Source organism: Rhinopithecus roxellana, chromosome 2, assembly GCF_007565055.1.
Source record: "Rhinopithecus roxellana isolate Shanxi Qingling chromosome 2, ASM756505v1, whole genome shotgun sequence".
Lineage (NCBI taxonomy): Eukaryota > Metazoa > Chordata > Mammalia > Primates > Cercopithecidae > Rhinopithecus > Rhinopithecus roxellana.
The window spans coordinates 2,175,190-2,195,284 of record NC_044550.1 but is presented as its reverse complement, the minus strand read 5'-3'; the positions used below and the strand labels follow the sequence as shown (position 1 = coordinate 2,195,284).

Sequence of the window (20,095 nt, the reverse complement as noted above, 5' to 3'; positions counted from 1 at the left end):
AAATAAAGATGTTCTTTGAAACCAATGAGAACAAAGATACAACATACCAGAATCTCTGGGACACATTTAAAGCAGTGGGTAGAGGGAAATTTATAGCACTAAATGCCCACAAGAGAAAGCAGGAAAGATCTAAAACGGACACTCTAACATCACAATTAAAAGAACTAGAGACGCAAGAGCAAACACATTCAAAACCTAGCAGAAGGCAAGAAATAACTAAGATCAGAGTAGAACTGAAGGAGATAGAGAAACAAAAACCCTCCAAAAAATCAATGAATCCAGGAGTCGGTTTTTTGAAAAGATCAACAAAATTGACAGACCGCTAGCAAGACTAATAAAGAAGAAAAGAGAGAAGAATCAAATAGACGCAATATAACATGATAAAGGGGATATCACCACCGACCCCACAGAAATACAAACTACCATCAGAGAATACTATAAACACCTCTACGCAAATAAACCAGAAAATCCAGAAGAAATGGATAATTTCCTGGACACTTACACTCTTCCAAGACTAAACCAGGAAGAAGTTGAATCCCTGAATAGACCAATAGCAGGCTCTGAAATGGAGGCAAAAATTAATAGCCTACCAACCAAAAAAAGTCCAGGACCAGATGGATTCACAGCTGACTTCTACCAGAGGTACAAGGAGGAGCTGGTAGCATTCCTACTGAAACGATTCCAATCAATAGAAAACGAGGGAATCCTCCCTAACTCATTTTATGAGGCCAACATCATCCTGATACCAAAGCCTGGCAGAGACACAACAAAAAAAGAGAATTTTAGACCAATATCCCTGATGAACATCGATGTAAAAATCCTCAATAAAATATTGGCAAACCGGATTCAGCAGCACATCAAAAAGCTTATCCACCATGATCAAGTGGGCTTCATCCCTGGGATGCAAGGCTGGTTCAACATTCACAAATCAATAAATGTAATCCAGCATATAAACAGAACCAAAGACAAGAACCACATGGTTATCTCAATAGATGCAGAAAAGGTCTTTGACAAAATTCAACAGCCTTTCATGCTAAAGACACTCAATAAATTCGGTATTGATGGAACGTATCTCAAAATAATAAGAGCTATTTATGACAAACCCACAGCCAATATCATACTGAATGGGCAAAAACTGGAAAAATTCCCTTTGAAAACTGGCACAAGACAGGTATGCCCTCTCTCACCGCTCCTATTCAACATAATGTTGGAAGTTCTGGCTAGGGCAATCAGGCAAGAGAAAGAAATCAAGGGTATTCAGTTAGGAAAAGAAGAAGTCAAATTGTCCCTGTTTGCAGATGACATGATTGTATATTTAGAAAACCCCATTGTCTCAGCCCAAAATCTCCTTAAGCTGATAAGCAACTTCAGCAAAGTCTCAGGATACAAAATTTACGTGCAAAAATCACAAGCATTCTTATACACCAGTAACAGACACACAGAGAGTCAAATCAGGAATGAACTTCCATTCACAATTGCTTCAAAGAGAATAAAATACCTAGGAATCCAACTTACAAGGGATGTAAAGGACCACCTCAAGGAGAACTACAAACCACTGCTCAGTGAAATAAAAGAGGACACAAACAAATGGAAGAACCATACCATGCTCATGGATAGAAAGAATCAATATCGTGAAAATGGCCATACTGCCCAAGGTTATTTATAGATACAATGCCATCCCCATCAAGCTACCAATGAGTTTCTTCACAGAATTGGAGAAAACTGCTTTAAAGTTCATATGGAACCAAAAAAGAGCCCGCATTGCCAAGACAATCCTAAGTCAAAAGGACAAAGCTGGAGGCATCACGCTACCTGACTTCAAACTACACTACAAGGCTACAGTAACCAAAGCAGCATGGTACTGGTATCAAAACAGAGATATAGACCAATGGAACAGAACAGAGTCCTCAGAAATAATACCACACATCTACAGCCATCTGATCTTTGACAAACCTGAGAAAAACAAGAAATGGGGAAAGGATTCTCTATTTAATATATGGTGCTGGGAAAATTGGCTAGTCATAAGTAGAAAGCTGAAACTGGATCCTTTCCTTACTCCTTATACGAAAATTAATTCAAGATGGATTAGAGACTTAAATATTAGACCTAACACCATAAAAACCCTAGAAGAAAACCTAGGTAGTACCATTCAGGACATAGGCATGGGCAAGGACTTCATGTCTAAAACACCAAAAGCAACGGCAGCAAAAGCCAAAATTGACAAATGGGATCTAATTAAACTAAAGAGCTTCTGCAAAGCAAAAGAAACTACCATCAGAGTGAACAGGCAACCTACAGAATGGGAGAAAATTTTTGCAATCTACTCATCTGACAAAGGGCTAATATCCAGAACCTACAAAGAACTCAAACAAATTAACAAGAAAAAAACAAACAACCCCATCAAAAAGTGGCCAAAGGATATGAACAGACATTTCTCAAAAGAAGACATTCATACAGCCAACAGACACATGAAAAAATGCTCATCATCACTGGCCATCAGAGAAATGCAAATCAAAACCACAATGAGATACCATCTCACACCAGTTAGAATGGCAATCATTCAAAAGTCAGGAAACAACAGGTGCTGGAGAGGATGCGGAGAAATAGGAACACTTTTACACTGTTGGTGGGATTGTAAACTAGTTCAACCATTATGGAAAACAGTATGCCGATTCCTCAAGGATCTAGAACTAGATGTACCATATGACCCAGCCATCCCATTACTGGGTATATACCCAAAGGATCGTAAATCATGCTGCTATAATGACACATGCACACGTATGTTTATTGCGGCACTATTCACAATAGCAAAGACTTGGAATCAACCCAAATGTCCATCTGTGACAGACTGGATTAAGAAAATGTGGCACATATACACCATGGAATACTATGCAGCCATAAAAAAGGATGAGTTTGCATCCTTTGTAGGGACATGGATGCAGCTGGAAACCATCATTCTTAGCAAACTATCACAAGAACAGAAAACCAAACACCGCATGTTCTCACTCATAGGTGGGAACTGAACAATGAGATCACTTGGACTCGGGAAGGGGAACATCACACACCGGGGCCTATCATGGGGAGGGGGGAGGGGGGAGGGATTGCATTGGGAGTTATACCTGATGTAAATGACGAGTTGATGGGTGCTGACGAGTTGATGGGTGCAGCACACCAACATGGCATAAGTATACATATGTAACAAACCTGCACGTTATGCACATGTACCCTAGAACTTAAAGTATAATAATAATAATAAAAAGAAAAAAAACAATAGATTACAACATGAATTGATAAATTCAACACATAATTATGCTTACAATGTAAAATTTCATCCCAAAAAATGATAGAAACATCTGTCCTCAAAAAATACCTGTCTTTAATATCTGCTGAGAGAGAGTGAAGAATATAGGCAATTGTAATTCTGTCTAATAAGTACTATAATAGAAGTCTTCAAATATTATAGAAACACACAGGAATCAATCTGTCTACAAGTACTTTGATTTTTCCATCAATCAGGGGAACCCTTTAACACAAATAGTTAAAAATATTAATGAATGTTTCTTTTAGACACCCCTATAAAGCAAAGAAGTAAGGTATGCTACTTCACATTTTACAACAGGCATTCCCAGACTTTTGCTCATTAGAATTTCACTGTGTTGCTAATGTTTGTTTCATAGTTAAGAGAATTAGCATGCAGCAAAACATAGCACTTTTCCAGGGCTGGCAATCAGGTTTCTAGACTTCATGTTTTCAGATCTTTCTTTTCAATACTGATGACAAAATTACTGTTTGAATTCCCTGTGATATTTTCAATATTAATTATTCAAATGTTAAATATGTTAATATTAAAATATTAACAGTAAATACCAAATCTAAGTTTTAAAAATTCGATAATGTTGGACAACTATCATGGTTGGTTCTACCTTCTAAATAAAAGAAAATGTGTTCTACCTCAAAAGTAAATAAAAATTAACCAATTCTCAGGTATTTTTTGAGTACCTACTAGTTATTGCTATTCTAAACAAAATAGAAGATTAAAAAAAAAAAAAAACAGGAAACATTTGTTGTAAAAGGACATAATCTACCAGATTAAAAAAATATAATACTTTCTTCTAAAATTGAGCAAATAATCACATATTGTGAGTAGGCAAATTTGAGGAAATATCTAAAAGCATAAATGCCATAGAACGTTATGTATTCTTATAGATCCAATCCCTTATTCTTATGCCCAACTTCCTCATGAAAGAGATATTAAATCTGTTAATTTTTATTGTGTTTCTTCTTGGTGCCCAGCATTATTCTACCTGCTCTACTTTGAAAACTGAATACTTTTAAAATGACAATACAAAACAGGTGCTATTGTCTTTATTACATATATAAGAATAGTTGATTTCAATAACAGTAGTACCTGCTCCTGCTCCATGTCTTCCAACTGCCAAATAGAGATGAGATGTTTTAGATTTCAAAGTTTTTGCTTTTTCTGCTAGTCAATCTCCCGTGGAAGGGGAAAAGTAGAAAATCAATACTGGGTTATATAGCATTTATTTATAGTATTACTAGAAGACTTACGCTAAAACCTAAATTATAGAACATATTCAAATAAAATATCTTATGTGTTTGTAAATCGATTTTTTTCCATGGGATGAGGTTAGCAGGGGGAATTGAAAGCTGGCAACATGCCTTTTCTGCATACATAAAAGCTACTTTCACAACAATGGTGATGCACCTGCAATCTTTTTCAGTGATCTGACAAATCTGTATTTATAGTACACTATAAAGAGTACAATGATAACTGTACTGTACTGGTGAGCTGAAACACTTCAGTCATATTATCAGGTTGTCCCAACTTATCTGAAAAATAGCATTTGTGTGCTCAATGTACAAAGGATTGTCAAACTAGATGCAAACATTACAATAGGATTTCTTGCCTTGACAGGGTAACTGCACAAGGGACCAAATATTATGACTCAGTAAGGAGCAATAAACAGCAGAGAGATAAAATAACAACACTGTCAATCAAGGGCAGCAGTTTCTCTGGGAATTTTTAAACATTTTTATTTTTCGTATTAAAATCCACTGGTTCTTGACGTTTGAAAGCCTTCTTTAGTTGTTGTTGTTGTTTTTATAAACCAGTGAATAACGAGCTCCTATCTTTCCAAAAGGTTGAATAGAGATCATTAAAAAAAATACAGAAGGTTGATGGCAATCAGTCCTTTCACAAGGTACCAGTGATATAGCATAGTTGACAAAACAGCTAGTTGGCTGCCTTTCCACCAAAGTCCGGCAGTCAGAAAGATAAATGCCACCACCGACCCTCTAAGCTCTGTCCACCACTACCAGTGATAGACTGTTCCTCTGCAGCCCATGGGTTGTGGGTTATGTGGTCTTCCAGAGGGGAGGACCTAGGGCCATTTGAGCAGTGAATTCTGTACAGAGTGAGTGGTGAAGGCATAGTCTCCTAGTGGGTGGGGGTCCTTGGCCTTCTGGAAAGACATCTTATGGAAGGGGGAGCAGCTGGAGAAGCGAAGTGACACAGTTCTCTCACATGCAGCGCCCAAGGCAAGAATCCCGAGTGCCCAGATCTAACGGCAATGGTACAAAGGGATAAATCCACGTTATGTGAGCCCTGAAGTTTATAAAATCTGGAGGGATCTCAAAACACACACATACACACACACACACACACACAAACACACACACACACACACACACACACACACACACACACGAGAAAAGAAGGAAAAATTTCCAGGATCGCTTCTAGGGCTTTATATGGGACCCAGCGTAAAGCTGACCCCTGAAGAGTAAGCTTCCTCAGTGGTACAGCTAATGTATTCCTGCTACCAGAGTGAAAGGTTGGGGGAGTGGCACTTGGTCAGAGGAGATTTAACTGGCTTTAGGGGCTAGTAAATGGGCCCACAAGTGATCTTTTCAAACGTCTCCTTCTGGGCCAGTCTTCTGTAGTTCCCTAGTCATGGGTGCATGAGAGTCCTTTGTCCCTCTTTCTGGGGTATCCTCATCCTTCAGATAATTCACAAAAACACTACAGCCTCCCTGACTAACTCTAGAGTCCTAGATGGTGCTGCTTTCACAGCTGGCCATTTTTCACCCTCTAGGTTTTCTGGGCGGTCTAAGTTTCTCAGGCATGAATCCACATGTGTCCCTTGTGCTTCCAACTGCAGAGAACACATGTGAAGCACTGAACGATTCTTCTGAAAATCCACTATAGATTTGAAGTTAGAAAGTTTCTCCTCCCAACCTTAACTTCCTCCAAAAGCTGTGTAAGAGACCCATATTTAGACAACAGCTTTCACCATGGAAATCTTATCTCCTCACTGTTCTCCTCAGATAGTTGTTTCCACCCTTGAATTGACTGAAATCATGAAACACTATCCGTTTCTTTTGAATGCCTGCATGAGGAAGAAGGCTGTTTCCTAATCATAGTATTATCCTGATATTTATGCTATCCAAACCTCAGTATCGAATTTTTTAAATGGAAGAATTTGAAGGCACCAAGTGATGGAGGGTAAATGAAGGAAAATTGTTAGTAAAGAATCTTAAGAATTTACATAAGAACCTAGGTGGAACTTACTTATATTGTGGACAGTTTCAGTGAGAATCAATGACAATGATTCAGAAAGGAATTTTATACAAAGTGCATTTATGTATGTGCATGGTACACTTATAGTTCAATTGATATAATACTCAACATAAATTAAAAGAATATCATGACTCTCCATTCATTAAACTATTACTAAATCAAGATAACATGCTAGGATTTTCACAATATTATATATTTATCATAATTACAATTAGTAATGAAGATAATTTCTCATTTTCATTCTTACTGCAAAAACTTACTAATGTATTGTAAGTTATTAGTTTAATAACTGTATTTAACTTGCCACGGCTCATAAATATATATTGACACAGTTCTCTTTTCACATTTCCCCATCCCCAATGCCAGCACCCTAGTCCAAGCTACTATCAGCAATCACCTAAATGATCTCACTGTAGCCACTCAATCTGTCCTCCATTTAGTAATGTACTGATAACTATTTAACTAGCTCTCCTGGAGTGGAGGAAAGTCCTCATTTGTAGAATTTCCCAATGCTATGATGTAAATACACCCACCATGGCTGATTTCAAACTTTCAGTGTGAAATCACTGAATCTAGGGCTGGGGAGAACTAGTATCACATTGGCTCTCCTAGGCCAGCTCCATTTCACCACTACCCCAACCATATGTAATTCATTCTCTATAACAAACAAACAAAGTTTTCAAAAGGCAAATCTGACCATGTCGCTTGGTCCTGCTAACATGATTTGGCTTCCTTTTCCTCCAAGCCTTCCTTCAATTTCTCCATACTCTCACCCATCACAGAATACCTTAAGAAGCTATTTTGTTTTTTCAGTTAGTTAACTAATATTCTGTAGACGTTAGCTCAAGAGTCACTTCCTCAGGGACATTTGACCTGACCTCCTTGGCTATGTTACAACCTCTTACCACAGCCCTTATAATGAGATTATAATGAGATACACCTCTACATTACAGCCACAGCTACACTTTTGCTTTTTTCTTTTCTTTTTTTCTTTTTTTGGAGACGGAGTCTTGCTGTGTCACCAGGCTGGAATGCAATGACGCAATCTCGGCTCACTGCAACCTTCACCTCCCAGGTTCAAGTGATTCTCCTGCCTCAGCCTCTCGAGTAGCTGGGACTATAGGCATGCGCCACCACGCCCAGCTAGTTTTTGTATTTTTAGTAGAGAAGGGATTTCACCTGCTTTTTAACACAAAATCTCTATCACTATGCACAGTGCCAAGAACAAAGCAGACACTCAAGCATTACCTATTTTTGATAAATTAACAAATAAATATCTGCCTCAAAGCATAAATAAATATGTTCCTCTGAAGATTGTCAAGGAAAATTGGAGATCAGCTTGTAATATTATTCTTTGATGTCTCTTCAATATAACTACAGAGTTTGTGTAACAACTTTAGGAGACTAAAGCAGTGACCTTATAGAGAGTACTTAACTGTTCCAAATCTAACATGTACTATTCATTCAGATAAATAAACAAAAAGAGCTGACAAAACTTTAAACCTGTGTGTTAAGTACCCTCTAAGAATAAAATAGGTTAGTGTTAGCAATTCTTTAAAAATAAGACTTTTGTACTAAATGATAATATCTGTGACCTTTCAGAAGGAGCTTCTTGAACCTACTTCATGACAAGAAACTGAAGCATTACAAAGAGGTCTTGAAACTTGGAGTGAATGACAATACGTTTAAGTAATGCTTCATCTACGCAAGAGTCAACAATGAATCAAATCTATTCCTAAGGTTAGATTTATTTATATAAAATAATATAAAAACATGGAAATGGACAAAGAATAGAATGATTTTTATTTTCCCTCTGCATTTCTAACTTTACAATGGCCATAAAAATCCCTTCATTTCAGACGTTGAGCTATGGTATGTACAGAATATTTGCATTTCAACAAGCATATTTCTCACAAAGTATTAATACAAAATATAATCCAAAGCCAATCATTTTTATTCTTTCATTCTGTTCAGAGTTTGAGCTCTATGTACATTTCATGAAATGCTCATTTACATAGAACCGACTTGAGAAAAGTAGAGTTTTGAGGAACATGCTGAGTGTAGCTGGATATTTGGGCATACTTTTAATAGTAGGATTTTTATGAATTTATAATTCCCCTCTGTGTGTCCATGTGTGCCCATTATTGAGCTCCCAATTATAAGTATGGATATGTGGTATTTGATTTTCTGAGTTATTTCACTTAGGATAATGACCTCTAGCTCTATCCATGTTGCTGAAAAGACATGATTTCACTCTTTTTTATGGTGTATATATATCACATTTTCTTTTTCCAACCCCATCTGTTGAGGGGCACTTAGATTGATTCCACGACTTGACTATTGTGAACACTCTCAAAGCTTTGACCTCAGCATTCTATGCTTATGATTAAATATTTGAAAACTGTACATTCTTTTTGGATTACATAGATTATTCTATTTTTTAGCAAGTTTATCCTTTCTATATGAGTTACATATCAAACTAAACTCAGAAGTGAAGTAAAATCCCCATCTTTGTTTCTTGAATTAAGATGAATTTTAGATGTTGCAACAAGTGGAAAGCTCTGGTCCTCTCCCACTGTAAGGCGCAATGTAGCTTTCCTTCTTAAAGATTTAGATGGTTTCTCCCTATCACTTGCTATGCTGAAAAGTTTATACTTCATTCCTAGTAGGAGTTCCTAATTCTTATTTCTCCTTATCAAATGTCTAAAAACTAATAAATACATGAGAATATTTAATGACAAATTGTCAAAAATAAAATATTTATCATCAGAATATAACTAAATGTTGGTTAGACAATACAAATATCTCAGTCATAAAATGTTTCTTACTTTCTAAAGTGATGTAATTATGTATTACATATTCTTTCTTATGTACAGTCTTACATATTCTGAGATGACTATTTCAGTTATTCTTAGCAACAAATTTACTGGGTTCTGAATTAGATGACTCTATGAATCCTATATTTGAAAGAGTCAATGATTTATGAATTTATATGTGAAGACTGTAAAATTCAAGGGGAAAATTTACTTAAAGAAGTAATTCCATCCTAAATTAAAAAGAAATATTTGTTATCCAAAGACAATATCTCAACTTCCAGCATTAGTTTTATATTGGTGGGTGATTATTTTATGTCTACTTTTTTTTTTTTTTTTTTTTTTTGAGATGGAGTTTCACTCTTGTCACCCAGACTGGAGTGCAGAGACATAATCTCAGCTCACTGAAACCTCTGCCTCCCAGGTTCAAGTGATTCTCCTGCCTCAGCCTCCCAAGTAGTTGGGATTACAGATGCTTGCCACCATGCCTGGCTAGTTTTTTTGTATTTTTCGTAGAGACGGGGTTTCACCATGTTGGTCAGGCTGGTCTCGAACTGCTGACCTCAAGTGATCTGCCCACTTTGGCCTCCCAAAGTGCTGGGATTAAAGGTGTGAGTCAACGTGCCCAGCCCTATCTAGTATTTTTTTTTCTTATGGGAAATCCAAAATACACAAAACTGATACCATAAAGGGCTTTAGTAACTCTATTTATAAACAGTTGATGTGGCTATTTGACAATTATGTTTGTTGCAAAAAAATTACACAATTTATATGTTCTTGCCTCTCTATTATGTTTTAGGCATTGCATTATGAGGTAAAGTATCTCCCACATTAAAAAGAAACAAACAAACTAAGGTTAAGAAGGTTTATTTATTATTTATTTTAGAGACAGAGTCTTGCTTTGTCACCCAAGCTGGAGTAACGCAGTGGCATGGTCATAGCTCTTGGCAGCCTCAAAGTCCTGGGCTCAAATGATCCTTCCGCCTCAGCCTTGTGAGTATCTGTGACTATAGGTGCAAGCCACAGTGCCCAGGGGTTAAGAAAATTGGGGGAGCTGGGGGAAGAATCTGCCTAAGGCCTGGATTCCTAACCACTGAGTTATACTGCCTCTCAATAGCACAGCCAGAACAAATAACATAAAATAAAATTAAGTAGGTAAAAAATCATTTAAAATAAGAAATAAAGATACATACATTATATTTTAGTATTTAAATGTTTACGATTTAAATATAATAAAGAATTCTGACTTTTAAAATTAACAGTGATAATATTACCTATATTGAATATCCATTATCTTGACAACTCATCTATCTCTGCCTTCTTTTATCAATATCACCAATATGTCAATTGTGGAATCACCTTTCCCCTCCAAATTTCATTCTATGTTCCAGGGCTTGTCATGCAACAACAAATTATCTAGCCAATCACCACCAAATACTTTCGGATATAGCGATTGTTTCAGAAGTGCCATGTCAAACAAGCCAAGCTAGTCAAAGCCAATCCAATGACACTCAAATCTGGGTTATTTTTGCTTTGATTAAAAGGAATGAGAAATTACCTCCTTTCACTGGATTTGTGGAGACAATGAAAATCAATCCCAGTTGCTGCTGAAGGCAGCAATATCACCACTAGAGGATCCTCCCAGAAAATGAAAACCCCAGACAAAAGAGTCAAGCAAAAAGATGTAGATAGAGAGAATGACCCTTGATGATATCATTTGAGAACCAAAACTGTACTTGAAGAAATTGCTATCTTTGTACTTTATAAATTACATGAGCCGATAACCACCAGCACTCTTGATTCTTTTTTCTGAAACCAGTTAACATTTGGCTTCTGTCATTGACAAACAAGAGTCTTGCGTTAATCACTATCTTGGCATTTATACTGTGTTGTCATATGTTCACACCTATCTTTTAATTCTCGAAATAATAGTGTGAGGTACGTAGGATATAAACAATTTCCATTTGATAGTACCATCATTAAGATCACAATTGAAGACAGAAGTTATTCATTGAGACAATATAGAATAGATTATTTTTTAACACACAAAATTTATTTCTTCTTTCTTTACACTAATATTAACACATTTATTATAAATCACATTTTCTTATCAGTTATCTAATTGATTTTACAAGGCCTTGAAAAATTAAATGAACAACTCACTGTTTGGAAGGCTCAGGAAATTTTGGTTCTTCTCTTTTCTTCATTTCTATTGTTGGTTCCATAGGAGTAAGAACTACTGCAGCACATGAGACGACAGAGTGATATGAGTCCTCCCGGCAAACTGTTTGTTCAAAAAAAACCAAGGAATTGTAAATGTCAAAATTATTTATGAACTAGTCTCACTTCTCCTTTTTCCCCTTTCTATATTTAGTCTAACAAAAGATCTAATTCTACTAAAACATTGATTATTAAATTATCCTTAAATATTTTCTGCTCTAAGTCTTTTCACTCACTGGCTATATGACCTTGGGCAATTTTTCTTTTTTAAAGCCCAGGATGGAAAAGGTATTGCCAACAGTTTATATTCCTTTTCTAAAAAAGCTTTTCATCCAAGAATGAAAAGTGCACAAGTTATACATATACAGTTAAATGAATCTTTGCAACATGACCACACCTGCTAAGTCAGCATCAAGATCAATAAACAGTGCATCACCAGCACCCTAAATCCTCCTGTGGTACCCCTTCCCAAACACTACTGTAGCCTCTGAACTTAACCACTATCATCATTTATAGAACCATAAAGAAGTTTTGCCTATTTCTGACCTTTATACAAACGGGATCATATTCTTTTGGGAGCATATTTTTTTATTGTTTTTTTTGTTTTGTTTTTTGAGATGGAGTCTCGCTCTGTCGCCCAGGGTGGAGTGCAGTGGCACGATCTTGGCTCACTGCAACCTCCGCCTCCCAAGTTCAAGGGATTCTCCTGCATCAGTCTCCCGAGTAGCTGGGATTACAGGCACCGGCCATCATGCTGGCTAATTTTTGTATTTTTAGTAGAGACGGGGTTTCACCAGGTTGGCCAGGCTGGTCTTGAACTTCTGACCTCGTGATCCGCCTGCCTCAGCCTCCGAGAGTGCTGGGATTACAGGCATGAGCCACCGCACCAGGCCCTTTTTTTTTTTGAGAAGGAGTCTCGCTCTGTCACCCAGGCTGGAGTGCAGTGGCGTGATCTCAGCTTAATGCAACCTCTGCCTCCCAGGTTCAAGTGATTCTCCTGCCTCAGCCTCCCGAGTAGCTAGGACTACAGGCGCGTCCTACGACGCCCAGCTAATTTTTGTATTTTTTAGTAGAGACAAAGTTTCACCATGTTGGCCAGGATGGTCTCAATCTCCTGATCTCATGATCCGCCCAACTCCACCTCCCAAAGTGCTGGGATTACAGGCGTGAGCCACCGCACCTGGCCCAAGCATATTCTTTTTTGCGTTTTTTATTTCATTCAATGTGTGCTTATAAGATTCATCTATGTCTAGTAGTAGCTGGTTCATTCTCATAGCTGTGTGGCTTTCCACTGGTGAATATACCACGATTTCTTTATACATTTCATTAATAATGAACACAAGCTACTTTCAGTTTGGGGCTATTTCAATTGTCTATGAACATTCTAGTACTTTTTTAAACAGTGCACAAACACATTTATATTGAAAAAAATATCAAGAAGCTGTAATCATTTCTAGGATATAGTCATGTTTTATGTTCTGCTTTAGTAGCTACTGCCAAATACAACTCAGAACTGTCTGTACTAATTTGCATTGCCAACAATAGAGAAAGAGTTCCAGTTGTTCCACATCCACACCAACACTTGGTTTTGTCACTTTTTTCTTATTAAAGTTTTAATATTGTATTAATTTTCTATTGCAGCATAAAAAATTAATACAAACTTAGCAGCTTAAAACAACATCCATTAATAGAGATCAGAAGTCCAGATGGGTTCAACTGTGTTCCCTGATTAGGGTCTTACAAGGCCAAAATCAAGGTATCAATGAGTCTGGGCTCTTATCTAATGTCTCTGTGTGAAGAATCCACTTCCAGACTTACTCAAGTTAACAGAGTTGACTTCCTTCCAGTAGCAGGATTCGAGTCTCCTTTTACCTTGCTAGCTGTTGTGTCTAGGGACCACTCTGAGCTTCTAGGGCTACTCACAGGTTCATGGCCTATGGCCCATCCATCTCAGTAGTGGGGAACATCCTTCACATTGAAGCCCTCTTGTGCTTTAAATATCTCTGATTTCTTCTTCTGCTACCAACTAGGGAAAAAAAATTCTTTCTGCTTTTAAAGGGCTCATGTGATTAGGTTAGGCCTACCCAGATTATCTCCTTTTTGATTAACTCAAAGTCAACTTATTAGTAGCCTTAATTACATCTGCAAAATCCCTTTTGCCAACTAACAATCACAGCAGTGATGCCCTATCATCTTCCCAGTGAAGAAAAATTAAGGGCTGGAGTCACGTGTCATCTTAGAATTCTGCCTACCAAAGCCGTTCTTTTAAGTGTATAGTGGTATGGCATTGTAACTTCAATTTATGTATTTCTGATAATGAATGAAATTGAATATATATAGTGTATATTCAGTCCTCTTTTTACATGGCTCTAATATGCAAAAATTTCAGTTACATGGTTTAGTTAAATAACACCAGTCACCCCCCAAAAACAGGGTTCAAATTGCAGTTCACATGGTATACCAACTGTGAGTAATTGTATAAAGTACAAACTTCTTTAGTAGCACTTCAGTACACAAATCACTATGTAAATAAAAGAGGTACATCATGATCAGTGACACACACATCACTTCTTTCAAATTCTGTCAATTATTGATAACTAGGCATTACTTACTCAGTTCAAGCACATAAATCATAATGTGTAGTTGCACTGCTTCCTTGTCTCCTCGTGACAAATTTATGTGACATTTTATAAAAAATAGACAATGTAAGGAAAAAATTTGCCAATGAAAATGAAAGTAGAGAAAATAAAAACTGATAGTGAAACCCCGTCTCTACTTAAAATACAAAAAATTAGCCAGGCATGGTGGCATGCATGTGTAGTCCCAATTATTTGGGAGGCTGAGGCAGGAGAATTGCTTAAACCTAAGAGGCTGAGGTTGCAGTGAGCCGAGATCAGGCCACTGCACTGCAGTCTGGGCGACAGAGTGAGACTCCGTCTCAAAAAAATAAAAAGAAAAAAAAAAAAACACGGAAAGTGCTGGCTGGGCACGGTGGTTCACACCTGTAATCCCAGCACTTTGGGAGGCAGAGGTGGGCAGATCACGAGGTTAAGAGATTAAGACCATTCTGGCCAACATGGTGAAAGCCTGTCTCTAATAAAAATACAAAAACTAGCTGGACCTGGTGGCATGTGCCTGTAATCCCAGCTACTCAGGAGGCTGAGGCAGGAGAATTACTTGATCCAGGGAGTCGGAGGTTGCAGCGAGCCAAGATCGCGCCACTGCCCTCTAGCCTGGCCACAGGGTGAGACTCCATCTCAAAAACAAAATGGATACTGCTAGAAGTGATATTTGAATCAAATAAAAAAAAAAAATGGAGTGTGACAAACAGGAACAGTCAAGTTTTAATTACTCCATTATTTAATTTTACTTATAAAGTTAATTTTAATAATGTATAAAAAATTTCGGCCAGGCACGGTGGCTCAAGCCTGTAATCCCAGCACTTTGGGAGGCCGAGGCGGGCGGATGACAAGGTCAGGAGATCGAGACCATCCTGGCTAACACGGTGAAACTCCGTCTCTACTAAAAAATACAAAAAACTAGCCGGGCGAGGTGGCGGGTGCCTGTAGTCCCAGCTACGCGGGAGGCTGAGGCAGGAGAATGGCGTAAACCCGGGAGGCGGAGCTTGCAGTGAGCTGAGATCAGGCCACTGCACTCCAGCCCGGGCCACAGAGCGAGACTCCGTCTCAAAAAAAAAAAAAAAAAAAAAAAAAAAAAATTTCATTCACTCATACATTTTATAAAGGTAAATTATGTTATGGAACAGCAGACAATTATAACATAATGCAATGTAAAAAACATGAGACAGTGTCAAGCCATTCCATATTCAAACAGATTTGCAGCATCCATGGGTTGAAAAATCAATGATACATTTTTCACGATTATTTCCAACCATAGATATAAATAACAGTTTGAGGCAACAACATAAAAAGCTATATGCTAAATTTGCTCTTCTGTGAAAAGAATTTTTGTTGTTAATGTATTGCATGAAGTGCAGAATATTCCGTCTTAGGCTTCTGTCACTAGAGAGCATCAGAGCAAGGCTAACTGTAAAATGAAAGTGCCCATTTATTTCTAGACAGATGAGGCCTTTTGGCCAAGATCAGGGTCACTTAACAACTACTGGAACTGCACCTAGTAGAAGTCAGTTGTCAGTTAATAAGAAAAGGATGATTCAGGCCTGAGAAACCAATGTTTAATTATAGGTTTCAAAAGAAGAAAAAATACGTGATAGTCACAAAAACTGCTCATCCTAAAACTTGGTTCTAAGCACTAGTCTTATTTATTTCTAGATAGTCATTAAATATATAAACACCAAAATGAACAAGGCTTCCAGGGACCACTCATTCAGAGATCTGCAAACCTCAGGGCAGAGTAGAAATCATTTTTAGCTTTGAAATGAAGTAGTCTGACCTTGTCACGTAACCTTTTATTACACCACAAAAACTATGCTATTATAGGAAATGACTTTCTATTATTGCTGTATTCCCTAAAATGTTTCTTTCAGATTCATAACAAACTGAGATACAAAATCCAAACACTAAAATTTTAAACTACTACTTTTCTCCAGTTTGGCTACATCAAAATAATTTTATTTAATTACTGAATTTCAATCATTGTTTTATTTTTTAGTTTATAAAATCATTGCTAAAGCATAAAAAAGCAATATATTTTATATGTTAATAAATTTCACAAAACTACCAAAGATTCACCAGAAGAGGCATTTTTGCCTTTCATGCAAAATTAAAACATTTAAATGACTGAAAGTGCCTAGAGCGGTTATAAGTAATGTGTCTTTGATATTCTTGTATTATATTTTATTTATATATATTTATTACATTTGAGATCACCACTCCAGTTCACCAAAATAGTTTACTATCAATCGGCAAATTGCAGCCTTAAAAAAGAGAATTTGCTTTTGACTTGGTAGAGTGTTCACTTTTCCATTTTCTGTTCCAAATATCCAGGATCCATGTATCTACCATGGAACAACCCACTGAGAAAGCTTAACCTAGCAAAAGAATAAATTATTTAACAAACATTTAAATGACATGATAGACACAATTCTGCACTAACTGTGCATTGACTCTTACTGTATTGTTTTTACCCTTCAGAAAAGTTCTATGGCATAAGTATTATTATTACTGCCATTGCACTTTTCAAGTTCACACAGTTTGAGTATAGAAAACCCCAAATTTGATCTATCTGTCACTAGTCCTCATGCTATTGAACATACTTCATGCTGATTCTCATTTAAACATATCAAGTGCTCTGAAGTACTAGTGTAAATGTAATAGTTTATCTTTTTCAATTGTTTATATTCAATAATATTCCTACATCTGAATTCTTTATTGTAAGAAAAACTGTGAAACCATCAAGCAGTTTGTTAGTACAACCATATTACTTAACATTGTATTTTGAACAGCCATATTATTTAAGGCTAGTATCATCTTGAGATTTTTTTAAGATGTGAAAGAATTGCATAGAAATTATCAATATCCTAAAGTAAAAACTTCTGAAAAATTAATTCATATCAGAACATACCACAATTTTGACTCATCATAAAAATACTTTGGGTTCTAAGTTCTGTCCTTCAAAATGACTTACAACAATGTTTTTTCTATGTTCCAATAGAATGGAGGATTTCACATTCTCAATGGAGAATGAGTGTTTTGCATTCGTTCTCCCATTAGTAAACTATGAATAATCTTTCACTTGGGTTGTGGTGATGATTAAATGAATTAATGCATGTAAAGTGCTTAGTATAATGTCAGGAAAATTATATTCTTTTAAAATGTTAGCAATAATTATTTATAACTGTTTTACTTTACGAGACGGTGTCTTATTATTTGCCCAAGCTGGAGTCTAGTGGCTATTCATAGGTGCAATCATGATGCACTACCCCTCAAAGTCCCGGGCTCAAGCGATCCTCCTGCCTCAGCCTCCTGAGTAGCTGGGACTACAGGTATATGCCACCACACCTGGCTGATTTTTTGTTGTTGTTTGTTTGTTTTTTATGTCAACTTGGCTAGGCTACAAGCCCCAATTATTCAAACACTAACCCAAGTGTTGCTGTGAAAGTATCTTCTCTACATGTAAAGTCCATAGTCTGTTAGCTTTAAGTGATATTATCTTAGGTAATCTGGATGGGTCTGAGTTAATCAGTTAAAAAAAGCTTAAAGCAGAGTTGAGGCTTCCTGAAGATAGAAATCCTACCCTTGTCAAAAGTTCCCTCCTGCTCTACCTGATAGTCAGCTCTACATATTTTGGACTTACCTAACCAGTCCCCAAAATCACATACGTTGATTACTTGTTATAAAAACAAATAGACAAAATAAACTTCTTTATATCTTTTACTGACTTGTTTCTCTGGTTGATAAATACGTAAGTTAACAATGACATTTTGGTATTAAATATCAGTTTTAGTGAACCAGTAAATATTTCCTTTTAGTGCCTATACAAAGTTTTTTGATGAAATAGTATTAATCCAGAATTGAAAGAATTGAAAAGAAGCAGTTAAAAGTCATTGATCATGACTGTAAATAGCACACACCGAGCAAAAGCAGGCATATATATTCATTCCTTAGTAGCATTAATTGAACTATTCCATATCCAGACACTAGTAGGTGCTGAACTTGTGAAGATAAAACACAAAACATTTGTCTTGCAGTAACTTAAAGTGTAGTAGGAGATGATAGCATTTAGAAAGTGTAATCATAGAAGCCAGCCAAGTAAAGTAACTGGCAGGATGAAAACAGTAGAACTGCTGCAGTCTTGTTCACTCCTGTTACTTAGTAGAGTGCCAGGCACTAAAAAGGCACTCAATAATATTTGGTAAATGAATGAGAGACTGAAGAAAAACCAAGTGAGGCATGGGGGAAACGAAAAGGTGCTAGCCAAGCATAGGAAAAAGTGTACTAAAAGGCAATGAGATATGGGAAAATGTTATATATATTGATAAATAGAAATAATTCAATGTGGTTGGGGCCTAGATAAGACACAAGAAGTTGAAGAAGACTGAGCTGGAGACATAGATCACTGACAATACCTTAAACACCTTCTAAGCAACTTAAAAACATTAGTATTTGATCCTAAAGTTAATGGGAATTGATATCAATCATTAAACAAAGAGCAACATGATCAGCTTTATATATTTTAAAAAATAGCCTGGGCAACACCTAAGTGCAGGAACAAGATTGAGTGAAACCACTGACAGCACTATTGAAATAAACAAAATGAGAAATGATGAGGGCTCCTTATTATTTGAAGTAGCAGTGTAGTGGACAAGAGGGGAAAAAGTCGAGTGCAGAGTATTCAGAAATGTTAACACTTCTGTTTCAAATATATAGTCACAGTCTATATCTACTTATTTGCTTTATTAAGATGAAATACAATTCTCCGTACATTACAAAATCAGAAAACACAGTGACAGTACAGATGGGTATGAGAGAACAGCCATCAAAAGAAGAAAGCAAAGACCTTCAAATTATTAGGAGACAATTTAGTTTACAATTTAAATTTAAAAATATTCTGTACAACCATATTATTTAAGGCTAATATCATCTTGAGACATTTGTTAAGATGTGAAGGAATTGCATATAAATTGTCAATATCCTAAAGTAAAAACTTCTTTAAAAATAACACAGAAAAACAGATGAAAATAAGTATACCCTGGAAACTCAGACAAAACTACAAAGTGTAAATGAAAATATTAAATTTGGTCAGGCTTACCTCACATCATCCAAATTCCGGTAATTTTGTTGCTGTGTGCCAACAGTACCCTTTCATTTTATGACAGATGGTTGGAATATATCAGGTCTATTATAATTGAAATTGCATATTTTCAAGCCATTTAATCTCAATTTTTTTCTTGCCTTAGCTTTTGAGTAGCTCTTTTCACAAATATTTTGTTGATAAATTTTTTTCTAGAATAAAAGTGAAACCTCACAAGTGATAGAAAAAACTAGCAAAATTATGAATTCCATTTATAAGGTTACCGATCTTATTAAAACTCAAAACACTTTAGTATATTTGGGGCTGGCAAAACAGTGTCCTTCATTTCAAACATAAGCTGACATCGCCAATGATGTTCTTGAATGTCGAACATGAAACAAGCATTTATAAAGTCCCTACTAATTGTAAAGTTAAAAATATTATGAATAAAGTGTCATTTATTTTAATAAACAGAAAATTAAGTTAAAATGTTGTCATTAGGGTGGGCACTAATCCAGTATGACTGGTGCCCTTTTAAGAAGAAGAGATTATGACACAGACAGACACAGTGGAAAAAACATCTGAAGACACAGAAAAAAGCAATCTAGAAACCAAAAAGAGAGGCCTCAGGAGAAATCAACTCTGCGGACACACTGAATTTGAACTTCTAGACTCCAGAACTGTGAGATAATAAATGTTTGTTGTTAACGTCACCAAGACAATAATACCTTTTGTTATGCCAGTCCTA

At 36.4% G+C, this 20,095-nt stretch overlaps 1 protein-coding gene across 3 annotated transcripts in view; it reads right to left on the bottom strand.

Annotated features, from left to right (window-relative positions):
- CCSER1 (coiled-coil serine rich protein 1) overlaps nt 1–20,095 on the bottom strand; it is a 1,539,837-nt gene that overhangs the window by 1,154,459 nt on the left and 365,283 nt on the right. For all 3 annotated transcript variants that reach the window (XM_030921405.1, XM_030921410.1, XM_030921416.1), the window contains exon 5: nt 11,578–11,698. In XM_030921405.1, the coding sequence (XP_030777265.1) occupies nt 11,578–11,698 (121 nt within the window). The remainder of the gene's footprint in view (nt 1–11,577; nt 11,699–20,095) is intronic.